Genomic DNA, 25,095 nt, shown 5'->3' with positions numbered 1-25,095 from the left:
ACAACAATTAAACATCATTTTATTTATAGTAATATTAAAAGTACAATTAGTTAATGAGGCATTTTCAAAATTGAAACCGTGCAAAAATGTTCCCGACTCTTGATACGCATTGGTAATTGTTGATGATACTAATGGTCGAGAACAACTTTCAGCAATCATTCCAACGTGCTACTGCATCATTAGCCGCGGACTCAATTTCGTTTAGATTTTCCATTTTCGCACTAAATTTGCGCTTGCGGTTACAACAATAAGCTGTCTTTAATAATTGCAAACTGTCAAACAACTGTAACCAGGGAGACGCAAATCCCACCGACGACTTAATTATTTTAATTTCTAACATCTAGACGACTTTGATAGTTGTCACAGTTAATTTCGAGTAAAAATAGCGTATGAATTGTACTATTTATGGTTAAAAATTGCTACGTTTGAAGAAAAAATAGTATACTTTATTCGGCAAAGAAGCGACTTTTCTTGACTTGCCCTCTATTACGCGCCTCACTTCGTTCGGCTCGAAATATCGGGCGCGTCAAGAAAAGTCATGCTTCTCCGCCTCATAAAGTAATATACTATTAACATTTTTCACTCGGTATATTAATTATCTCTATTCTTTATGGCGACCAGCCACTGAAGCAGATGATATAATTCTCGGTTTTGCGGGTGATATTAAGATCCGTCGCTGTTAGTTCGTTATTTTATTCCGTTTTCCATATGATGCTGATAGTAAGATGTGTTTTTTAATTTTTGTTAGTGATGTGGTTTTATTAGCTAGTGAGCATTTTTATTATTTTTTCCCTATCTACTTATACTAATTTAACTATGGAGTATGCATTCCCAAGTGTATAACGCTCTCACACACCTGATATGCCTGAACGTGAATAAAAATAAAAATAAAAATAAAAATAAAAATAAAAACGTTTATTGCCATTCTAAGATATTTACATGTCAAAACTTAAGAAATTTTAGCCTTCTTTCTTCCTCGACGTCCCGCTCGTGCACCGCCAGCGCTTGAAGATTTCTCCTTTCGGTTCCTGGGTTTTCCTGGGTGGTGTCCTCGTCTGCTTCTGTAGGTACTAAAATCGGCAAACGTACCTACTTCCCTGCACGCCTGGTTAGACCCTGATCAGGTGGTCGATCAGTCTATGGGTGGATCTGTGTATCCTCTGGATCCTGTTCTTCTCGAGGATATCCCTGGTCTTTCGCAGTCTTCGAGTGGCCTGGTTGAAGAACCACCTGGTTCTGTTCTCGGCCACTTCCCTTAGTGGCGTGTATCCTAACCTGTTCTTGATCGTCGCGTTTGTAACTCTATCCTCCCATGCTGCTCCGTCGATGATTCGGTAGCATGAGTTCTCAGTTGCTTCCAACTTTTTCCAGTGTGATTCCGCAATGGAGCTCCACACTGGTATAGCATACAGAATCACCGACCTAACATATGCTTGGTAGAGTTGAATTTTCTTCGCCTTCGAGAGTGGACTGGACCTAAAAATGAAAATAAGTATTAGTTTTTTAGCTGCATTAGCTTTTACCTTAGTTTTTTGTGTATGCACCCGGAAGTTGAGTTTTCTGTCGAGGTGGACTCCTAGGTATTTGACCGTCTCTGTTTCCTGAATTCTGTTGTCTCCTACTGTGATCTGGTTCCGTAGTTGTCGTCTATCCTGGCCGAAAATGATGAACTGCGTTTTTTCGGCGTTGATCTTGATTTTCCATTTTTCGGTGTAGTTCGTGATTCTTTCCAGGTGGCTCTCCATGTTATCTATGATTCTTCTTTCGTCTTTTCCGGATGCATACACTGCTGTGTCGTCTGCATACAGGGCTGTAGAAGTCCTTGGATCTGTAGGGAGGTCTGAAACAAGAATGTTATATAAAATGGGTGATAAGATGCTGCCCTGAGGCATTCCTTCCTGGATTTCTTGAATCGTCGACATCTTTTGGTCAGCTGAAACTTGGAATGTTCTATTAGATAGATACAGGTCGCAGATGTTGATGAGGTAGTGTGGAAGTCTAGCCTTGTCCATCTTGTAGATTAGTGCCTTCTTCCAAACCGTGTCGTATGCTTTCTCTATGTCCAGTATGGCTAATCCTGTCTTCTGTTTCCTGTTGAATTTTATCTTCGTGTCGCTGATGATCCTTGCTAATTGGAGTTCGCAGTTTCTTCCTTTTCTGAAACCAAACTGGTCTTCTTGGATGACTCCTCTTCTTTCTGTATGCTTCACCAGTCTGTTGTAGATGATTTTTTCTAAGATTTTTCCCATCGTTTCCAGGAGTGATATGGGCCTGTAGCTTTCCGGTCTTCTTCCATCTTTCCTTGGTTTCAGAAGAGGTATAATCTTGGCGTGTTTCCAGTTGTTTGGAAAATGTCCTTTTTCCAGGCAGTATTTGAAGATATAGTACAGCTGTACTATAATCTTCTTCGGAAGTTCCTCGAGGGTGATGTTGTGGATTCCTTCTTGTCCTGGTGCTCTGCTTCCTTTCAGTTTCCTGATGATTTTTGCAACTTCACTTGGGCTGATATGGTCTTCCTCGTCTATTTGGAACTCGTTCCTTCTTCTGATCCTGTTGTATTCTTGCTCGACTTTCCTCTTTGTTCTTGCATCCGACATATCCTGGTTTTGTCTGTGTGTGGCTGCCATCTTCCTTGATATTGCATCAACTTTTCCTTGGGTGTCGTAGTGTGTTCCCTCTTTGTCCATGATTTCCTCTAAGTTACAAACATTGATTCGAAAACTGGCTCATAGGTCAAAGATATTGTACGTGCCTTAATTAAATCTCTTATATCTTTTATCTTATTAGCATCAATAGACATTCTTTTTTAGTAGGCTGGCAGTAAATTGGGAATTTTCGAGATGACCTTATTGGCTCTTTGGCGGAAAGTAACTACTTGCATTTTGTTTCGTAGCTTGTGTTCAAGTAAAAACAATTCGGCCGGTACTTCTCAAACATCATCATTTTAATTTCAGTTATTTTGTGCTTTTGGCCTGATTCTTCTTCTTCTTCTTAGAGTTCCATATCCCTACGGAACGTCGGCGACTACCATGCTTATAATATTTTTATACCGATCTCGGTCTTGCGCTACGTGTAGCAATTGGTCCGCTGTCAAACCTGTCCACTGCCGCAAATTCCTCAACCAAGAGAGTTTCTTCCGTCCTATCCATTTCTTTCCTTCGATTTTACCGTTGAGAATTAGCCGAAGGAACTCATATCTTGGTCCTCTGATTATATGTCCAAGATATTCTAGTTTACGCCTCTTAATAATATTTAATAGAGTTCGTTAATGTCCCATTCTTCGAAGAACTTCTTCGTTTCTGGTTCTGCTAGTCCATGGAATTTTTAGTATCCTTCGATACAACCACATCTCAAACGCCTCGATTTTATTCATGATATCGGCGATATCATGATATGATATTGGCCTGATTGATCAATCTCAAAATTTGATCCCAGCTGCTTCTGAAGACTTTTGAAAAGTCTTTGTTGATGGCCTTAAAATGGTGACATATTGTTGTGGTATGAAGATGGGTCCACTTCTCAAGGTCTTCTTAATTTGCTTTTCAATGAGAGCATGAGCGGCGTCCCCCTCATTTTGTGTGTGACCAACAATCAAAAAATTATGGGTGATTGCCTTAATCTTGAGAGTGGAAGTTCTTACTGCATAAGCATACATTGATATTATCCACCTGTTCTTATTTTGGCCACAACAATTATCAGAGTACAAAGTAACTTCTAAATTATCATTATCTACCTCTTTTGACAATTTTGTGAGATAATTAAAAATACAAGTTGCTATTTCGTTACACCTTGGTGCCAAAAGTAACAAGTTGTGTTTAAATTATTGATATTAGTTATAGTGAAATTGTAAAAAATAAGTTTTGACTTTTAAAAGAGAAACATTGCCAATGGGACATGGCATAAACTTTTGTAGTCAAAGCAGCAGATATAGTGAAGCAGATTTTCCTTCGCTTTGTTCTTTTCTAACTCTTTGGCAATCCTGCTTAGCACTTTTTCGTATTGATGGTTTTCATAATCTTCTTAAATTTCTTGGTCATTTGGGTCATTTTTGAGAGCTTCACACAGACCAAATTGGTATTTTTTTTTATGAAGAAGAAAATGTTAAATTTACTCCGAAAGATACAGGAAAAGGTAACCAAGAGGGCAGATTCTTTCCCTTCTTTTTTTTGAATCATAGAATAGTCACGGTAAATGTCAGCTAAGCTTTTGCCACCATTTATAAAATCTCGGTTAGACTTTGCCCTGGTATAGTGATTCTCGATTCTTGGTATCTTCTTTATGAAATCACGTACAGAATCTTTAACTTTTGGGCTAAGAGTTTTATGTTTGCCAAGAAAAGATGTGGAAGACTTAAGATAACATTGAATAACAGCCGCAGTTTCGTTACAGTCATTGTTTTCAGACTTATCATTATGATTGGCTTTAATTTGGGAAGTTGTTGGCACACACTTTGAAAGAATAACACTTTCTGAGAGGTAGGGCGCTACATTCTCCAAATTGGCATAGGTTACAGAAGAACTATTTAACAGCCACGTCTTCTAGACACTCGATGTATTCAGGTCCTGCTTCGTCGGGATGATCACTTTCAACACCTTGAAGCAAAACATAATAATAATTAATAATTACGTTATACATTTAGGTCCAAAAAAGATTTCTGTAGCATTTGCACGTGTAGTAAGCTCACAATTAGAAGAAAGGCTAGGTAGATTAACTAGCTACTTGCAGAATTACTTGAAGGGGAAAGTGGTGGCTTGTCTTTTTTTTGTTTCACTATTTCGTAGGCAGCAGCTGCGTCTTTTCTCGATAGTTTAAGTATTAATGCACCCCTTGAGTTCATTGGTATGGTTATAGACTTATTCTGATCCATCTTTAAAAAATAGGAATTGATCTGCTAGGCTACTCCAAGCACCAATTCGATGTCAAAGCCAAATACACAATCTGAAATAAACAATAAAATAATTCTATGTCAAGGTAGAATTAGTAATAATAGTCTGGTTTTTACAAACAGTGATAAAGTCACATCACCCTGTTGAGGCAGTTATTATCAAATTAATTACCAAAATTGATCATAAATAATGTCACAACACAACTGTTAACACTATTGTGGCAGCCTTGCTACATAGAATCTAGTCACATCAGTGTACAACAGTGCCATATCATAAAATATAACACTGTTTAAAAAAAACTTGCCATTTCTTGCAATAATTCGGACCACAACAGTGCCGTAACAAACTTAAGGCAATATTAATGTTCCATTTAGTGTATTTTTATTGATACTAACACCATATCTATAACAAATCATTATATAATAAGGCAATATTTATGAACGAAAACAGCTTACCATTGACGGACAGCAAGGTTATGGCACTATTTCACTCTCTGTGCATCCTCACTTTTGTCGGTGGTCACGGACAAACCAGCTTGTGGCAGTTTAGCAGACTGGGTTTCAACAGAAAATGCTCGAGGCCATAACGACACAATGCGCTCCAGGTGGTTATTTGTGACACTACAGTTACAACGTTAATATACAACTGTTCGAAGATACCGATTTTGAAAGTCATTTGCGACAAAAACCTCATTTTCAATTGTTTTTGTGTTATGGCACTATTTAAGTCGATGAGCGATATGACAAACGTGATAAATTTTTAGAAACCCATTTCTTAATACTACATCCATTGCATACATAAACTGGAAAAATATAATTCAAAAACCAATTTTTAATAATTGTCGATTTCGTATGTATTTATCATATTTATGTTTAACCTCAAACTAGGACGTCCAAAACTGTCAGATGAAGGCGGTAGGTATCGCGTCAGTCACGCATAGAACGAATATAGTTTTAATGTGATCCTTATTTTTTACTAAACAGCATCCCAATCGATTGTAAAATTCTGGTCTACAATTAGCCAGAACATGTAGCGATATTTTTACACACTCTTTAATAATTAGTATTTTATTAAAGTACGTTTATTGACGTTTCAATTTCCACTTCGGAAATCGTTCTCAAAATACAAACATTAGTATTTTCTTTCTTTAATATCTGTAAATTTTCGGTCAAAACAGATTTTTGATTTTAGATGGCCCCAAATAAAATAATCGTTTGGAGCTAGATATGAGCTATAATTTGAATTGCCAAAATAAAAATATTGTCAAATATCAGAAACATCGATATGACCAAACGCAACACATCATACACATTATTGCACCGCGTGTGGCCTGACTTTTAAGGGTGATCTGAAAAATGTACTCTATTTTGCAAAATTTGGAAATACGTTTAATATAAAGAACAATTTTAACATTTGTTTTCAATAAAAATTTCAGTCCTCTACAAATAGTTTTCCATGACTTTTGGTGTAACATAATATTAGGGAAACAGGAATTTCCCTTTGAGTATCTGTGACCTGTTTGACGATTCACCATTCTGTATAAGTGAGCTTACTGTACAAAATAGTGATCTTTTTCGTCCACAGATCTGGTAATCGATAACTAAAGGGAAATTGTAAAACCCTAATATCATAGAAAAGCAAACTGTATAATATATTCAACCGAATATTTACACAAAGTCCTCAATACCAAAGTTATTAAACTATAACTGTCCAATTTAGCGTGTGTATTGCAATATTAAATGTTTTGTATATTTATTTAAAGTTTATGCATATTTGGGTAGTTAAATTAGCCAGTAAAACACCATTTCATAATACTCGTACTTGTTCAAATTGCTGTAATGAAAACAAAATGAGTATGTGTTCGCTGAATAAAACATTAGTTGATGAAAATACTATATGGTGATATCTAATTTAAAAATTAAAATTTATATGTGTTATATAACAAGATACCGACTTTTTATTTTCAAATTATTTTTTAATTATTCTAATATAGACCAGAGCCGAAGCTTTTGAAAATTATAAAAAGTTAAAAAAAGTAGTAACAGGATGGAACCCATTGTAAAAATAGAAGCAAATAACACAAAAATTGAAGAAAAAATAATTTAGTGTTGATCCGAGGTCGGCAAGTGGTAAGGGTTGACTCTTTAAGAGTAAAAAAACGGTTTATCACAATTTTCGGCAAAACTACAAGTCCCTTGAAAAAAAAACTTAAATGTTAAAGTTATAGGTAAAAAACTATTTATTATTAAATTAAAATTTTTTTTTGGTTTCTAAATTTTATCTTCTACAAAAAAAAAATTTTTTTACAAAATTTGGTGGAAACTAATCTCTTTGTCCCAAACACACTGTATTTTTTTTTAATTTAAAATAATATAGTCGGAGATCCGAGGCCCATTTGTACTTTTTGTTAGTAACAAGCTAAAGAGTATAAAAAAAACCTCTCGTTGTATTGAATGGCACGATAAACTTCACTGGTGTTCTTCATAATGTTTAACACTTTGCTAAATTTTGTTACATTTTTTTTAATAAATAGTATTCTTGCATAATGTTATTTAACTTAAATTTCTTTCCCCTACTTGTTTAATAATTTGTATTCTAGTACTTTTGTCATCGAACCGAGTGTGTCTTAAAATGAACTGGAACCTCTTTAGCGACATCGTAAGGCGATAAATCTACATTGAACTTCTATCTGTTCTAAATAAATCATCAGCATTCTGATGATTGCTTTTGTTAGCACCAGATATGTACAACAGGCCAAACAGAGCTTTTAACTCTATAAGATCAATTGGCCTAGTCCTTCTCTTATTGACTGTGTCATAGCGTTTCAATGCTATGAAGTTATTGGTGCATTCTACTATTTTTTCTACAATACCTGCAGTGAAAAACATTTCCAAATCTCTTTGTAGGGGATGTAAGTTAAATCTTATTAGAATTTCACGTAGAGTAATGCAAAAACAAATCACTAAAACTAAACTGTTTTGAAGAAATAAAAAAGGCACATGTAAAATATTTCGTAAGTATAAATTATTTAACACTAGCGTCCTTATTGTACCGATGTTGTGATGAGACTGTTTTCTGTCCGCAACTACCTGTAGCCCCTCACTCGAGGTGTAAGATATAGGTCGAGTAAAATTTAACTAAAAGTATATTGTACATGGTTGCTCGAAAGTTTTAACACTCTTTTATTACCAATTTTTGCCTAATATCACCTTGTTGTCTTGCCAGATTGGGTAGAAAATTTTCAGTACGAGTTCGAACGTTACGATTAAATTCATGATGTTTCCTTCACCTTTTCCATCTTTTCCAAACAAACGTGGTCTGCGCGGTATTACTTCTACTCTTACATGATTTTCGACATATTCTTCATCACGGAAATCCTCCTCTGAATTGGTATCATATTCTAGAACTTCTGAACAGTCATCTTACAAACTTGCGTCGTCCTCTTCTGGTTTCGGTTCGGAACTAGCAACAATTTCGTCAAAAAATTGTTGCAACCCATTTGTTCTCTTTCGTAAGCCATATTCACATACAACTCCTAAAATGAATATCTATTATTTAAACTGACCATGGACTAAAAGCGACAAAAACTTACCGTTGAGTATAACACAAATGGTAACTTCGGTCGCTTACACCATCAGGTCGAATAACATATTAACTATCCGCACTCGGATACCTGGCCACGCGGACAAAGTAATATACGTATTTGAATTTTAGCGCGAAAAATATACTACGTCAGTGTCAGGGATTGTACGTTACCACTTGAAGGTTAATGTCTGTATTTTTTTAGTGTTTTTTATGCAGTTTTTGTTTAAACCTTCTTATAATAAATATATATATAATGACTAGAAACGAATTGACCGAGAGTAGTAAATCGATGTAAAAAACCGCCATTTTGTGAAGCTACTCGTGATGTTGCCATCTTGTGGCGCTAGTTTCGTAACGATATTCTTGACGACGTTATCTTGTGTCGCTAGTTCCGTGACGCAGGATTCAGTATTTTACTATACAGAAAAAAGTTATACAACGCCAGTATAAAAGGTTTTTATCAAGATTAATAAAGACACCCTTACATTTAATTTCCAATTTAATTGATTTATTTAGGATGAATTTTTCGGTAATATTTAAACAGAAAAAAATGAATCTGTTTAAAATAACGATACCAAAGATATATTATTACAACATATTAAAACACAAAATATATTAAATAATTTCGACAAAAATATTACAGCTCGTTTGAGAAATGTGTCTGATTTAGGTGCCGTAAAAGCGCAGTATCATACTTCTTGTATACATATTTTTTATAAGACAAGAACTAAATGAAAAACGGGATGTTCCTGTGAACCCGTGAAACGGGTTGTTGCGTGTGAAAACACTAAGAAGTTTATTTATAACATGTATTATCCTAATATTACTTTACCTATTATAAGAGTTTCTATGATACAAATGTAATTTAGAATTTAATAAAACAACTTTTTATTACAAAAAAGGCAGAAGTCACATGTTGTCACATGTTGTTAAGCTCCTGTGCGTTGTTAGGAGAATGTGTATGGGTTTGAATACGTTTTTTCAAATCGTCCTAGAGATGTTCAATGGGATTCAGGTCCGGAGACCTAGCTGGCCAGGGTACCCTCGTAATTCCAACTTCGTCCAAGTATTACATACTTATCCTGGCAACGTGCGGTCGCACGTTGTTCTGCATAAAAACGGCGTTTTCTCCAAGCCCTGCCATTTTGGGCATAACATGTTCTTCCGGAATCTCCGTAATGTACCTTTGTGCAATTAGGGACCCGTTTTCGATGAAGGGTAATTCTGTGTGGAAGTCGGAATATATACCTCCCCAAGCCATGACCGAGCCTCCACCAAATGGCATTCTTGGAGCAATGTAAGCTTGTGAAAATCGTTCACCGGTTCTCCTCCAAACTCTTACACGTCCATCGGATCCAGTTGGGCAGAAACGGGATTCATCTGAGAATAATACTTTGCTACAATCGTTAATTCGGCAATGCGTGTATTGTCGAGCAAAAGCTAGTCGTGCAACTCGAGGCACCCGGCGAAGTGGCGGTCCTCTAGCCATTACCCGAGAAGATAGTCAAGAAGAACGAAGTCTTCTTCTGACTGTTGCAACACTAAAATTGCGATTTCGTACTTCCTCTAGACGATTTTGATGCATAACCGCAGTTGAGGTCCGGTATCGTAAAGCCTGAAACACAAGAAAACGGTCATCTAGTGCCTTGGTCGTTCTTCTTCGTCCAGAGCCAGGTCGCCTGGTTAGCAAACTTGCGTTGAAGCACTCGTTGAACCGTAGAAAGGCGTACGCCAACAGTTCTTGCGACTTGCCGTTGAGTGTGACCGTCTTTCACAAGTGCAACAATTTGTGCTTTCAACAACAGTCAAAGGCATTTTTGACAAAAAATAAACACTAATAATGGCACTAATAAAGACTAATGATGGCAATAATAAACGTTTGTCCGTTGCATTTGAACAGAAAGTCGAAGTACAAACGAGACATTTAAAACAAGCGGAGTTGTTCATTTTGGGAAGTGCACTTTACCGCGAAATCGGCACTATTGGAATTCTTTGTTACAAAGGAAACATTAGTTTGTATTTGTGTTATTATTATTTACGATAAAGCTCGTTAAAAATGAAATATCGGTGATTTTCAAGGTGACCCGGATTTTATGATTGCGAGGTATAATGAATTTATAATTTTTAAAGCGACGTTTCTATACTGGCGTTGTATTTCTGTTGTTTTCTATAGTATAATACTAAGGCGAGTATCAAAGAAGTATTACCACGAAACGAAATAGCGCTTCGCATCACAATAACAGTTGGAAGAACCCACTAAGGCGTGGAGGTGAATCCGTTATATGCAACATGTACACTTTTTAAATTTTATTAAAATCCTTTGAGGTTTCAAACTTTGTTGCTAATACAAATGCCACGCAATAAATTTCATTATTGTGTAAATCTGCTGTTTACAAAATACAAGAAATGGGACGTCGTAAACTGTTACAAATATATACACATAAATCAACAAAGATAAACATACACAAATATAAAACAGAGTTTGATATTAACAGGTTTATTTTATATATTTCAGATAATAGGGATGCGATATAATATTTCAAAGTACATTTATATCTGTACATCATTCTTATAGTAATTATAAAATAATCAAGTACAACGCTTTACGCAAGAGGCGTAAGTAAAAATGGGTACGATACCCCAAACCCTAAATCCGTGAAATATCTACAAAGGACCTACATAATTTATTACATATATAAAACTGTTGTGACGTTCATTCCCAATACCATTTGTTCGTGTGTAAAAGCTTAATACTCCTCCAGTTATCTTTCAGCTAAATACATTAATTGTCACCTCCTGTCCGGCCGATTTCAAAACCCTACAAAATTTAAACGCAATGAAAGAAATAAACGGAAAATCCCAAGCGAACGTTCCGCGACCTTTCCGCGTGACAAATGTAACTTTGGTCCTTGCAGGCGGGCCCAAAATGGCCGCTAGAGCTAAAGGGATTTACACAAGGTATATATACGAGATATAGCGGCTTTTAGTCCCGATTTCGTGCATGACGAGTTCATTAAATGAATTAGACGAGTGTAGCGTTCTTTGAAACAGTGACAGCTCAAGAGGGTACTCGATTCACATTGATTTATCTGCTCAGAATATTTACTGAAGTTAGTGGTAATTATCAATTTAAAATGTGGATTATATCAATATATATATAAAGTATTTTTTAGTTTATGCAAATAAGATAACTGAAAGAACTGAAGTAATATAAATTTAGATCTAAAGCGAGTTCATAAAATGTATGTCATTACTAGATACAGGGAAGGTGAGGGTCATGGGGAATCCAACTACTACGAAATATTCATGTCTGGAGCCAACAAAACCGGTCAAAAATGCGTAGCAATACTGGTACAAAAGAACCTGGCAAAATGTGTATATGAATACCTTAAAATAAATGACTGCCTAATTAAAATTACTCTCGATGGACAGCCAACAAAGATCCATGTCGTATAAGTGTATATGCCAACATGCGATGGAACAGATGAAGAAGTGGAAGAGATGTACCATTTATTAAACAGCAACATCGCCAATATACCCAAAAAAGAATCAGTCATAATGTTGGGTGACGGGAACGCAAAAATAGGCAAAACAACAACAGAAGATCTGCTGAAAGGAACAGTTGGAGGGTTTGGAATAGGTGAAAGAAATGAGAGAGAAGAAAGGCTATTACGATTTGTCATCGACACTAAACTTAGTATCATGAACACCATGTTTAAGCATCACCTGCGAAGACTATTAACTTGGACCTCACCGGGGGAAGATATAAAAATCAAATAGATTATATTCTTGTCAGCAAACGTTGGAAAAGTTCAGTAGCCAACGTAAAGACAAAACCTCACTTTCATACTTATAAGCTGATACCCATTTATAAGAAAGGCTCACCAACTGACTGTAATATCTACCGCAATATAGCCCTGATCTCCCACGCAAGTAAAGTTCTGCTAACTATAATTACCCAGATATTAAAATCAATACTTCTACCACAGATCCCATAAGAACAATGTGGATTTGTCCCTGGAAGAGGCACACGAGAACAAATTCTCAATCTCAGACAAATTATAGAAAAATCTAGAGAATTTAATCTAGAATTGTGCTTCGTCGAGTACTCGAAAGCGTTCGATAATGTAGTGTGGTAAAGTGGCATAAAATGTGGGGAATACTGAGGGAAATGGGTACCCCTGAACATCTAATTTACCTACTAAAACAACTGTATATAACGTAAGAGTCAACAACATATACTCCGATAATTTTAAACTAAAAGCCGGTGTTTGTCAAGAATGTATTATCTCTCCCACGTTATTCAATACATACAGCGAACACATGATGCGCATTGTATTGGCGCATATGGTACGGAGGAATATCAGTCGGAGGCCGAAAAATCAGCAATCTCTGCCCGAACAGACTAGATACTATTAGTCGTGAATGTGGACTTAAAATTAATGTACAGAAAACCAAGGTAATGATAATCGATCGAATTAGAAATAACCAGCCCGAAATACGAAACGTAGTGGGGTTTGAAGTGGTAAACCGTTTCAATTACTTAGGTTTTGTTATCTCAAACAATGATGGATGCGATGAAGAGATACGTCGATACCTTACAATATCGAGATTAGCATCGGTCAGCAATGGCCAGGTCAAACTTACTAAAATCTGTCTCAATATTGACAAAACTCGACATCAATACTAGGCTTACCACAATCAACAACCAAAATATATTGAGGTACTTTGGACACATTACCAGACGAATGAAACGCATGGAGAGGTTGGTGGTTGAAGGCAAGGTAGATGGTAAAAGAACTCGAGGAAGATCGCCACTCCGTTGGTAAGACCAAATAAAGTGCGCTACCGGTTAATCTCTGTCTGAGGCAGCACACCGCGCCCAGGAGAAAGAAGAATGAATAGCAAACATTGGTCAAATACCATAACGTCACCACATCCTTACGAAGGATAAAAGACAGAGGAGGACGAGGAATTAGATACAGAAAATTTTTTACTTTTGCACTCCTTCGACTACGAACATATTAAATTAAACAAATCTGTTATCATAGCTTTCTGAAGAGAATATAAGTTAAATTTATATAATATGTATTAAAATAAATTAAATAAATAAAAATATTTACTTAAATTCAAGAAATGCATGAAAATTTAAAGATCTAGAAGATAAATTATCATTTTCAGATCAAAAGTCGAGAGTAAACCAGTTGATCGTACTGATCATGCTAAAATAAGGGGTGCCAAACCATAACGTTGTGAGTGTTACTCGAGCTAATATATATTTTATGATTAAATCGTTGTATGAGCCGACCTTTACTTGCACTCTTGACGCCAAAGTTCTGAGATGCCCTAACCTTGAATACTGAGAAAGAGAAAGTCATAACGTTGTAAGTGCCTTATCAGTTGCAATCATAGTTGCTACAATCAGTCTACGCAAAATGATAGACGAAGTACTTGAGTGTGTGACTGTAGCGTCAAAAAACGTGTTTTAGATACACTGAAATGGAAAAAAACTATTAGAAAGGTAGTAAAAATAGAGAACTTAAGTATAAAAATACCAGAAATAAAGAAATATGTGAAAAAAGTAAGCCAAAGGAGGTACGTCCTGATAAAAAATATTTTTGTTGTGATATTAAAGAAAATATATTTAAAAACATTAATAAACGCTATATCTTTGGTTTCTGCTATATTTTTTGCATAAAGTGTTTTTTATTTATTACTATTGTAAGCAAATACAATTTATTTGGTCATTAGGGTTAACATTTTTTAGTTATTATTTTCCTTTAAGGTATCCTGCGAATGGCATTTCTCATGAATGTGTATAACATTATATTGCCGTAAAAAGTTTTTACGTGACTTTTGGGATATGGGGAATTATAATGAACAACAAATATATCTAAAAAACCTCATTTAAGAGTCTGTTTGATAAAATGAAGGAAACATGGTAGTTACGATGATGCAACCCAAAGCAATACAAATATATGCTAACTCACAGATGTTTACACAACAGGTCTCTTACCGTCATTAGACAACCACCATTACCCAATCAATTTCTAACTTTAATTTCATTGGATTTCAGTTTAATCTTTTAGTATATACTACTTTCTATATCATTTCTTACACTATTATGTGTACAGTACCACATCATTTCCTTTCACTTTCTACCTCAATCAATTTTTATACTATCTACGATGTCACAGATTCAACTCAAACATTATTTCCACTAATTGAATAACTTACTTGTTTTTTCAATAATAGAGATTTACAGATTTAAGGCAATAATTACTATCATTTTAATAAATTGAATTTTAACTGAAGGCTTCCACTAATAAGATATTAGGTACTATTACAAAAATATTATATTTATAAAAAATTACATTAGTCTCTGAACATACTCATACTTCGTCATGTTAATGCTGTCTTCTTGAACTATATTTCCCGTCACCTCAGCCCAAGAACGGTTGACTACATAGGATAGTTCCATCGCCCAAATTTGTCTGTCACTGCAACACGCGGCTGTGACGTAGGTGTGGGGATGACGAGCAATGATCGACCTTATTGTTACTATTTAATTTTATGGAAGATGAGCCTAATTTGAGATGAAAAAGTTTAAAACGAAAAATTTACGTTTTGTTTTTGTAAATAAATGGCAGATAATCAGATTTTTAACAGTACCTCAGACATTCAAACTTATAATTTCTTAATGGTCTGTTTTACATGGCAAATAAAATTTATTTTCGAAATGAATGCATTTGCTAGTGTTATAATTAAATTAATAAAAAATGTTATTTTACTCTCAAAGTAAATATTTCTGGTAAATAAAATCTATAAATCCGTGTTTTACTTACGTAGTCAGAGCACAAATTAATATCAAAAACATTTGACAATAAATAAAACTATTTAATACTGAACCATTTATTTCATAAACATACATAAATAAAACTAAACAGTATACAATACTAGGAAACTTTAGAAACATTCCCTACCGAACAATTTTATTTAATTCGTCCCCTTACTAACAAATATTATGGAGAAATATTGATAAAATATTTTTGTTTGGTTTTACAAGAGATATTACTGTTGATTTCAAATATTCATAAATTATTACTCTACAATAATTTTTATACATTGTTTACGATCATAAATCTGTGAACGAATGGAGTCTTGAATATTTTTGTATAGTAAAAAAAATGTTTGTTGTGTTAATGTTGAGATACGTTTATATGTTATTAATGTAATCCTTGATTTTTTTATACTGGTTACGTTAGGCAATAGACTGGAGTTATTTATTTATAAAAATACAAAAACTAAAAAAATACTAAAATTAAAAATTAATTACGCACAATATTAATCAATTCGTTGGCTGAATCCAGCGTGACCGTGTGTATACCACTATTTAGCTTTTCATAGAAACTGTGATTTTTTATATTAAGTTACGTTAGGCAATAGAGTTGCTTTATTTATTTATAAAAATACATAAACTAAAAAATACATCTAAATAGATACTAAAATTAAAAATTATTACGCGCAATATTAATAAATGTGTATTCGTTGTCTGAGGAGTCTGAATCCAGCGTCACCGTGTATACCACTATTCAACTCTTCGTAGAAGCTGTGATACTGAGGTGGTATTACACCTTGATCGCAAAGGTACTTTAAATCTTCCAATTTTTTAGCAGCCACTTTCATAGGATGAGTATATACCTTTTGAAGTTCTAAATTATTATTCTTGGTAATTCCCCTTGTAATCCGTCGTATGAGTTTAATTCTTTTGAATTCAGGGTAGGTCTTGTCATATTTGAAATAAATATGATTTGGATCATGTTTAATATACTTTAGTAGGGTTATTTTTAGCCAGTTAACCTTGTTACCATCCGTGTCAAATTGTTTGTTTTTAATAATTTCTTTTTTCAAAGCTGCAGCATCAAAAAACATAGCTTGATTCATCTCTATTACCTTGTATTTAGGTTGTTTTGATGCAATTCCGACCGCTGCATATCACCCAGAAGGATGATATATATTTAAGTTTTTGGTTGATTGTTCAATATGGGCGTGGACCGAATTGAATTCCATCATTGAATGTCCTGGTTCAAAATAACTATGTTCAATTTCCGGAATATCCAATACCTGTACGGCATAAAGAAGAGTCGTTTCTAAAAAGACATTCCGGTTTTGACCACCGCAGGTATCACTCATGATGACAAACTTTTTTCCTTTAGCATGGTCTGACAAATACTTATATAAACTTGATGATATTTCATTAGAACCTCTTGCAGCAATACCCTCATGCCACATTTAATTTGATGCACATCTTGACTTCACATCATAGATTGTGGCAATATACACAGCAAGTCAACATTTATAAAATATTGCTTTTGACGATACTTTGGGACAATATCTCACAGCCTCTAAATCTATTTGTATAAAGTTGTTAACATTAATTTCTGCTAGCAACTTATTATCAACATGAAAATTGCGTGCTGCAATCTTACGGCGAATATGATCCATGGGTAATGGAAATAACGTAGGCTTTTGTTCTACGCTACAATTTTTATATCTGACGCACGCATCACACATATCTTTGCGTGGTTTATTAAATTTAAAATTAAAATTATAAAATTTTTTTCTATAGTGCCATATTTTCTCTGAGATACAATTTTGCTCATGGCAACGATCAACATACAAATTATAAATCAATGAAAGTGATAGATCTTCTGCTAATTATTTATAATTTGTTTTTTTTTCGATAGTAATGGGATGGCACGCTAGGAAATGATAGTATGTGATTTTCTATCATTTCTTTGGTTTCAGTCGATCTAGTAATACCGGGTTGGTGCTTTCCTCTTCTGCTGGATACAACAATATGGATCTCATTTCTATTATTTAAAATATTTTCCACGAATCCTTCAGTTATATCTACTGTTGCAAGAAAGAAACCTTGACTTACTTGCACTTTTTGGCCAGCATTGAACAGGAAAAACTGCCGGGAGTTGTTTCGCCTTGAATTTTTGCCAGTAGTTTTGACTTTTTTGGTCGTTACCTCAACCAACGTTGATATATATTGCCTTTGTTTTTCTGAATTTCCTAAGGCCCAATACGCATTATGAATTTCTATTCATAATGCGTATCTTAGCCCGCAAGTCTTAGCCCTACATTTCGCATATATCCAGGGAGCCTGATAATAACATAAAACATGACGTTGATAGTTGCGCCGCACGGTAGTTGATATTACGCGGCGCAACTACCAAATTTGTAAATGTTACATTGAGTTTAAGCCAGAACCTATTGGCTACAATGCAATTTTACGTCACTCGTGCGATTGTGCTAATGGATTGAGAACTGTTTTATCCTGCTCACATGTTGCTGCTATTATATATTATTTAAGCAATGCTAGGTACAAATCGGACATTATTAGACCAGCTAAATTTCTTTCAGAAATATTTGGTGAAACGGAGATTGATCTGGTAATCGACGAGGATTAATTAATTAATTATTCTGTCATTCAATGTAACTAGATTAAATAGAATATTGTAAATATAGGTTGTTAATTAGTAAATATATAAATTTTCTTTGCCTCTAAAAAATATATTGTTTTCCTGCGTATGATCAGCTGTAAAAATTAATTAAAAATATCGAAAATATGGTTAATTTTTTAGAGTCTTTTGAGGTTATGTAGTAAAAACATGGAGAAAATGGAGTTTTTCGGTTTTTGAGAATGTTGTGAAATAAAACTAATGCTTTGAATAGCTGAATATCATTGTAGAGGGAAAGATACATGTGAAAATGTAAATTACCATTTATTTAGACACTGAATTTAGAGGTTACATAGCAAAAGCTTAAAAACAACGCCGAAAAAACGGGGTTTTTTCGGTTTTTAGAGCATGTTGTAGGAAACAAATAATAGTTTTAATAGCTTATTTCGATTATAAAGGTAAAAATACATATAAAAATATGAATTATAATTTAGATTTATGTTGTTGAGGTTATGAGTCAAAAACTTCAGAAAAATGCCAAAAAAGCAGTTTTTTCGATTTTTAGGCATTTTCCACGTTGAAAATGATCATAATACCTATGCAATTCGAAAGAACGGGAAAAAACCCATAAAAAACATTGTTTTAAAGTTGGCCAAAAATTTCCGACATAACCTAAAATATCATTGAAAATTTCAAATATTTTTCCTGGGCTCAATTTTCAAGCTAAAAATCTGAAAAAAATCAGGAAGTTTTGTATTAATAAAATAGGCTATCATGATTTTTTTTTCCAAAAAAAATCTTTTTTTTTTAAATACTTTTTTTCCTATAGCGAACCCCCAGAGGCACCTAGGGACTTGAAAATTTAACTGAGTGAGTTTTTAATTATGTACTTTCGAATGGCCAGACCCAAAACTGAATCGATCATGGTGCAATTTTGACCATCTTATCCCGCTATAGCCTTTGTTTATATATCATAATCTTTAAATTATTTCTAGTGACATTTATTGATAAAATTTCTTTAAAATTGTAACATATAAAAGATTTCCGCTTTTATATAATTTTAATAGTAATTTTGCCTAAATATACAAAAAAAAACTGAAGGAAAAATTCGCCCCACCTGGTAATTTAAAATTGACTTGTTATTAGGAATGTTAATTTTAAAGATATCCTCATACGTTTAGATTGGTTAAAATATTTTTATTTTCACATAAAAAAGATTAGAAAATATCGTATTAATGTTTTAATAACATTTTATTTGTTACATTCTACAACCCCAACCAATTAAGATAATTACTTGTGTGTCTGGGTACAATGTCTCCATAATATCTAAGAGTCGAGTGCCAGAGTATAAACAGAACGCTTAATAATTTTCTTATGATTCCGAGACATCATTATATCTTTTATAGTTGAATAAAACTCCAACCCATTACATTTACCCTTTCTAGTTTAAGTTAAATTAAAGATGAGAATCAATTAAGAAAATAGTTGTTAGTGTATATAATTTTTCTATAAATTAAATGAATTTTTTAACACAATGGAAAAAAGGATAAAATAAATAATATGAATAAATATTATAATATAATGTTAAAATTCTGGATGGAACTTGGTGAACAGACAAAATCGTTTTTTCCTTAAAAGAACAAATTAATTAAGTAATCTATAATATAAAAATGAATCGCAAAATGTGTTGGTAAGCGCATAACTAAACAACGCATGGAGCAATCTTAATAATTCTTTTTTTTTAAATGTTCCTTGAAGTCTAAGGATGGTTTTTACGGCAAGAACAATTCGAATAATTTCCGGGAAAACCCTAAAACAGCCCTTTTTTTTCCCATGCAAATATTTTCTAACTAAATGTAGAGTCAATTTGAACTTTATTGCTATTCAATAAAGTTTATATTAAATTACTAGCCGACCAGATAGATTTGGAATGTATTAGCTAATGCTGCCAATAATGTAGCGCATTTCTTATTGCGAGACACTCCAAATAAACTGCTTTTTTTTGCTTGTGATGGAGTAAATTATTTCGAAAAACAGGCCACCGGGTGCAACTTCATTTTATTGTATCTGTTTTATAACTGCTCCAACTCCTAAAGCACTGGCATCAGTAAATAAAAACGTTCTTTTTTGTGGGTCAAAAATTAACAAAATTGGACTCTGACAGAGATATTCTTTATTTCGAATGAAGGTTGCCTCGCATTCATTTGTCTATTTAAACTTTTATGATTTCTGACTTTTGATGGCTCATCCTCCTTCTCTATCATTTCTACTTCGTAAGAATATAGTGGCGTCATGTAATTTGTTTGACTATTTCTGTCCAATTATCTCTCTCTATGATCTGGATTTTTACCCGCTATCATTCGCTCCATGCCTTCTCTCTTTCTAGTTATATATCCAAAATTTTTCCTTACATTTTGGTTGATAGTTGTAATAAGTTTAGATTTTATGTTAAGTTCAGTTAGAATTGAGTTTTTTGTGCGATGGGCGGTCCATGGTATGCGCAACATTCTACGGTAGACCCACATTTCAAATGCCATTGTACGCTTTGAATTGGTTTTTTTTTTATTTTCCAAGTTTCTGAAGCATAGTTGGCGATAGGAAATATCAATGCCTGAACAAGCCGTAATTTTGTGTTTTTTGTGATATCAGTGTTCTTTCAAATTTTTTTGAGTTTGGCTTTTGCCGATCTGGCCATTGTGATGCGTCGACTGATATCGTCTTCGCATACTCCTTTGTTAGTTATAACGGAGCCTAGGTAAATAAATTGTCCGACCTCATGTTTTTTCGATACTTGATGACCACTTCGTAACCTGCCATGTTATTTATCTCTGCTTGGTTGTTTCTGATTCTATCGATGATCATCACTTTGGTTTTCTGAAAATTTATTTTCAAACGAAATTCTGTACTCCCATAATTTGTTCCAGTTCTTTTGGAGATGACGCCAATATAATAGTGTCATCAGGATACCGTAGGTTTTTCATTTTACTTTCTCCTATCGTTGCTCTACCTTGCCATTCCTCAAAAACTTGACGCATAATATGTTCACTATATATATATATATATATATATATATATATATATATATATATATATATATATATATATATATATATATATATTACCATAATCTGCTTTTTCTTACTTTTACATTAACCTTTTATTAATTTAATGACTTTAATAAATTAATTAATTAATTATCTAAGTGTCGCAAATCGAACATAAAAAAAAAACAATCTCAGGGTACCATTTTATTATACAAAAAAAATATGTCAGCTTAGGTTATACTTATCTTTTTTCGTGGCTTCCAGTATCTCTTAGCTGTTCCTTATCGAGATAAAATAGGAAAAGGAAATAAATAGAAATAACATAAATAAACAAATACCTAATATCTTTTATTATCAAAGGAAATAATATGAAAATTTTGAAATATTGGAATCTTTGTTTATATGTTTTTGTACTAAAAAAAAATAAAATTCTGAATATTATAAAAAGAAACTTCTTAAATTTATTAAGCAATATTAATAATTATTTTTAAGCAATATTAATAATTATCCTGATGTCCTGGAGACTCCTTTAAATAGAAGAAACCAAGTCATTATTAATCGTTTAAGAATTGGCCATACTGCCTTAACACACAAATACCTAATAACAAAAGAACCACTACCTATCTGCTCCAGCTGCTCTAACCCACTGACTGTAAAACACATTACACACAAAAAAATTTCGACAGTGTTAAGCTATTTAGAAGACATCAAGTTATTCAATTTTATTTAATGTAATTTTTCATGTATTTGTTGTATCCACTAATAACACTGCGCGGTTGATGTGGTTTTGCCACCCACTTCTAATTATTAACACCACTGGTATTTGCTTCTTAACTGACTACATAAAACTTCCCTTGCTTCTTTCGGATGACCATCACATAATAATCTTTTCTACTCCAACTTTCAAAACATTCACTCTCTTTCATCCCCATTCCAAACTCGCTAACCAATCAGAGAATTCCTATATATCCCGCCTCTTATTTGTCATCAGAAAAACTCAAGCATCGCTTCTAAATAACTTTCGTTGAAAATGATAACGGTTTTATCTTATAGGTACTTTCTAAATACAAAAACTACCTGGTGGCTTTGGCCTTTCCAGCGAAACAAAACCAAAGGCTTTTAAAATATAACATCTACAAATACCGGGGAACAATTGGTTTCTGAACAATAATCACATTTAAGTATTTACTAGTGTTTCAGTCCTTCAGGGTAAAACTCATTATGGATAAAAGCACTACTTAAAACTAACTTATAACAAATATTTACAAATTGATGTACAGGGCGTTGCAAATTTATGTGCTCGCGTTCTATAACAAAATAAAAATTTTATTCTATCTTTGATTGATTATATGAAACACAACAATATATATATATATATATATATATATATATATATATATATATATATATAAATATATATATATATATATATATATATATATATATATATATATATACATATATATATATTGAATAGAATAGGGGATATTATGCATCCCTGTCGAACTCCAGATTTTAATTTGAAGTTTTTCAAAAGCACAATATTAACTCTTACATTAGCAGTAATATTTACATATAGTTTTTGTAATAAATGGATAAGATGTTCAGGCGTACCCATTTCAATAAGTATATGCCACATTGTATCCCATTTTATGGTGTCGAAGGGCTTTGAATAGTCAACAAAGCATAAATATTTTTCTATCTTAAACTCTCGAGATTTTTCGATAATTTAACGAATATTAAGAATATGTTCTCTTGTTCCTTTACCTGGGACGAATTTGCATTTTTTCTTCGGGAATTTGTGGTAAGAGAATTGATTTAAGTATTTCTTTGATGATGGTTAGGGCTCTTATTAAGCAATAAATTTGAAGTCAATTTTAGTAGCCCTTACTAATGTTGTCAAGTCCATATTAAAATGATTAGTTTCAAAATAATTAATCACTATGTCAAATTTAATTTTTTTCAGATCCTCCAAGAGTATCAGTGCAACTTGAATCAGGTTTACAGTCTCCAGTAAAGGAAGGTACAGATCTTACCTTATTATGTAAAACTTCCGCCAGTCCAATTGCTGAAGGTTACAGCTGGTATCATGAAGTAAGTAAATAATATAATAAAAATGATTTAAAAAATCTTATATAAAAGGTATAATATTATGGAAGAACCCTTTCGGACACAGAACGTTTTCGAAATGACTATTAGTACTTCAACAGTGCTTTTACTAGGTAGACATGACTGAATACTAAATACAGGTAAAAACCCTTTAAATATAATTAAATTAGTTAAATATTACATTGTTGCTGGTAATATTATACATTAGCAAAAGAAATGAATCACAATTCACATTATAAATTTTTAAATTTATTGTTGTGATGATATTTCCCCCCTTAATCTTGCACCGCAAATAACTTATATACTCCATTTATGTGTTTTATTTTGAAACATATTTCATATGTAATATATTCACCTACGCTTTCGCAATCAATACAGATTTAAGCAATATCCTACCGTTTTTCTCCTGTCTTTTCATTTCAGGAATACATGGAATTGCTGTTATTTGCAATACTATATAAAATTTTATGAAAATACCAAGATTCTCATAAATATGTATACATCTATTGAGGAGTCTACTCAAAATGCACTCTTTTTCAAAGACTTTTATGGATTTTACGTATCTCAAATATTCGTGGTGCTTTGTGGATTTAACGCTGCCAGTTTGTTTTCAAATATAACAAACTTGTACATAAAAAAACTGTGAAAACTGAAGGAAATAGCATAGGGCACTTTGTATTTAAATAAAGTTGCAAAAGATAATTTCAATTCATTTTATGTTGAGTTCTCCGCGACGTGACATACATTCTAAAATTATCTCGTTATTTTTCGGCTTGTGATCGATTATAAATTTGATAAAATACTGTTATCAGTTGCTTGTGTTAATTTTGAATGTTTTATTTTATCCTTATTGTCAAGTTAATAACCTGCTCACTGTCGAAATGACCGAGCGTTTTTTACAATTTGAACTCACTTCCAGTTAATAGTAAAATTAATAAAAATATAAATAATAAAAATAAATAATCAATATTGTACATTTGTAATGCTTAATTATGAAATTTTGTTTGGACTTTAATACACTAGCCAAAGATAGCGAAGAGCCTCGAAGTGCGCAGATAAAGCAAATTCAGAACAGCAAGCAAGCAAGCAAGCAATTTAATTAAACCCAGCCTGTGAGAAATGTTCACCCCTTAGAATTACGTTCGGGTGTAACAAATCATTGGAGCAAGGTGTGTTAACTCGAGTAAAAACAGGAGTCAACCCACCGCGCTCCAATGGTCTAGACCATCCCTTTCCCCCCTATAGCACTTTGATGCGCAATAGGGGCACAACTATCAGCCAAATGCTCTTTATGTGGAGGTCCTGGGTAATAGAACCCCAACATGGTTTCCTAACCAAATGCAAAACTCAGGACAGCGCATTGTCGCTAGAACCCTGTTATCTTAAAGTGGCTTATCCGCTTGGGCCACAAGTCTCCGCTCTGAGCCAGGCTCAGTTCGGCGACTTGATGTCCGAGTTTTGGGATTTTTGTTAATTTTTTTTGTTGGCTTGTGCCGGTTTTTGTTAGTATTTTTATAAATTTTTTTTGATGACCGAGGCCGGTTTTTTGTGTTTTTTATAATTTTTTTTTGTAGGTGGCCCTGAAACAAAAACTAAGAATTAGTGTAAAATCTATACTATAATACTGAAAAATATATAAAATATAGAACAATATGACAATATAGAGTTAATCCTCTTTAAGGCAACCGGGCCCACTTTGTGTTTGGCAATAGTCCATGAGTGTTTTTGAGCTACTGTCTTCTTTGTGCATTGTTGTTATTTTTTTAGTATCTTCTCTCTAGTGTTTTGTTTTTTTTTTTCTGGTTATTTTTATAGATCAAACATTTAACCCTATTCTTATTGTCAGACTCATCCAAGTTAGACGTTTCACTTTCTGTTTTGTTATCATTTGGTGGCTCTTCTTCACTGTCGCTTTCAGTTTTATTAGGTTGCTGACCTACAACATCTTTTCCTGGCTCGCTTAATATTTCGCTTGAATGGTGCAGCTGAATATCTTTTCTA

At 33.4% G+C, this 25,095-nt stretch overlaps 1 protein-coding gene across 3 annotated transcripts in view; it reads left to right on the top strand.

The window, feature by feature from the left end:
* The window catches only part of side (motor axon guidance molcule sidestep), a 566,673-nt gene that overhangs the window by 264,040 nt on the left and 277,538 nt on the right, over positions 1–25,095 (top strand). For all 3 annotated transcript variants that reach the window (XM_072534634.1, XM_072534635.1, XM_072534633.1), the window contains exon 8: positions 22,952–23,079. In XM_072534634.1, the coding sequence (XP_072390735.1) occupies positions 22,952–23,079 (128 nt within the window). The remainder of the gene's footprint in view (positions 1–22,951; positions 23,080–25,095) is intronic.

This window comes from Diabrotica undecimpunctata, chromosome 6 (assembly GCF_040954645.1).
Source record: "Diabrotica undecimpunctata isolate CICGRU chromosome 6, icDiaUnde3, whole genome shotgun sequence".
In the NCBI taxonomy this organism is placed as follows: Eukaryota; Metazoa; Arthropoda; class Insecta; order Coleoptera; family Chrysomelidae; genus Diabrotica; species Diabrotica undecimpunctata.
The sequence above is the reverse complement of the archived record's forward strand: the minus strand, read 5'-3'. Positions and strand labels throughout refer to the sequence as shown.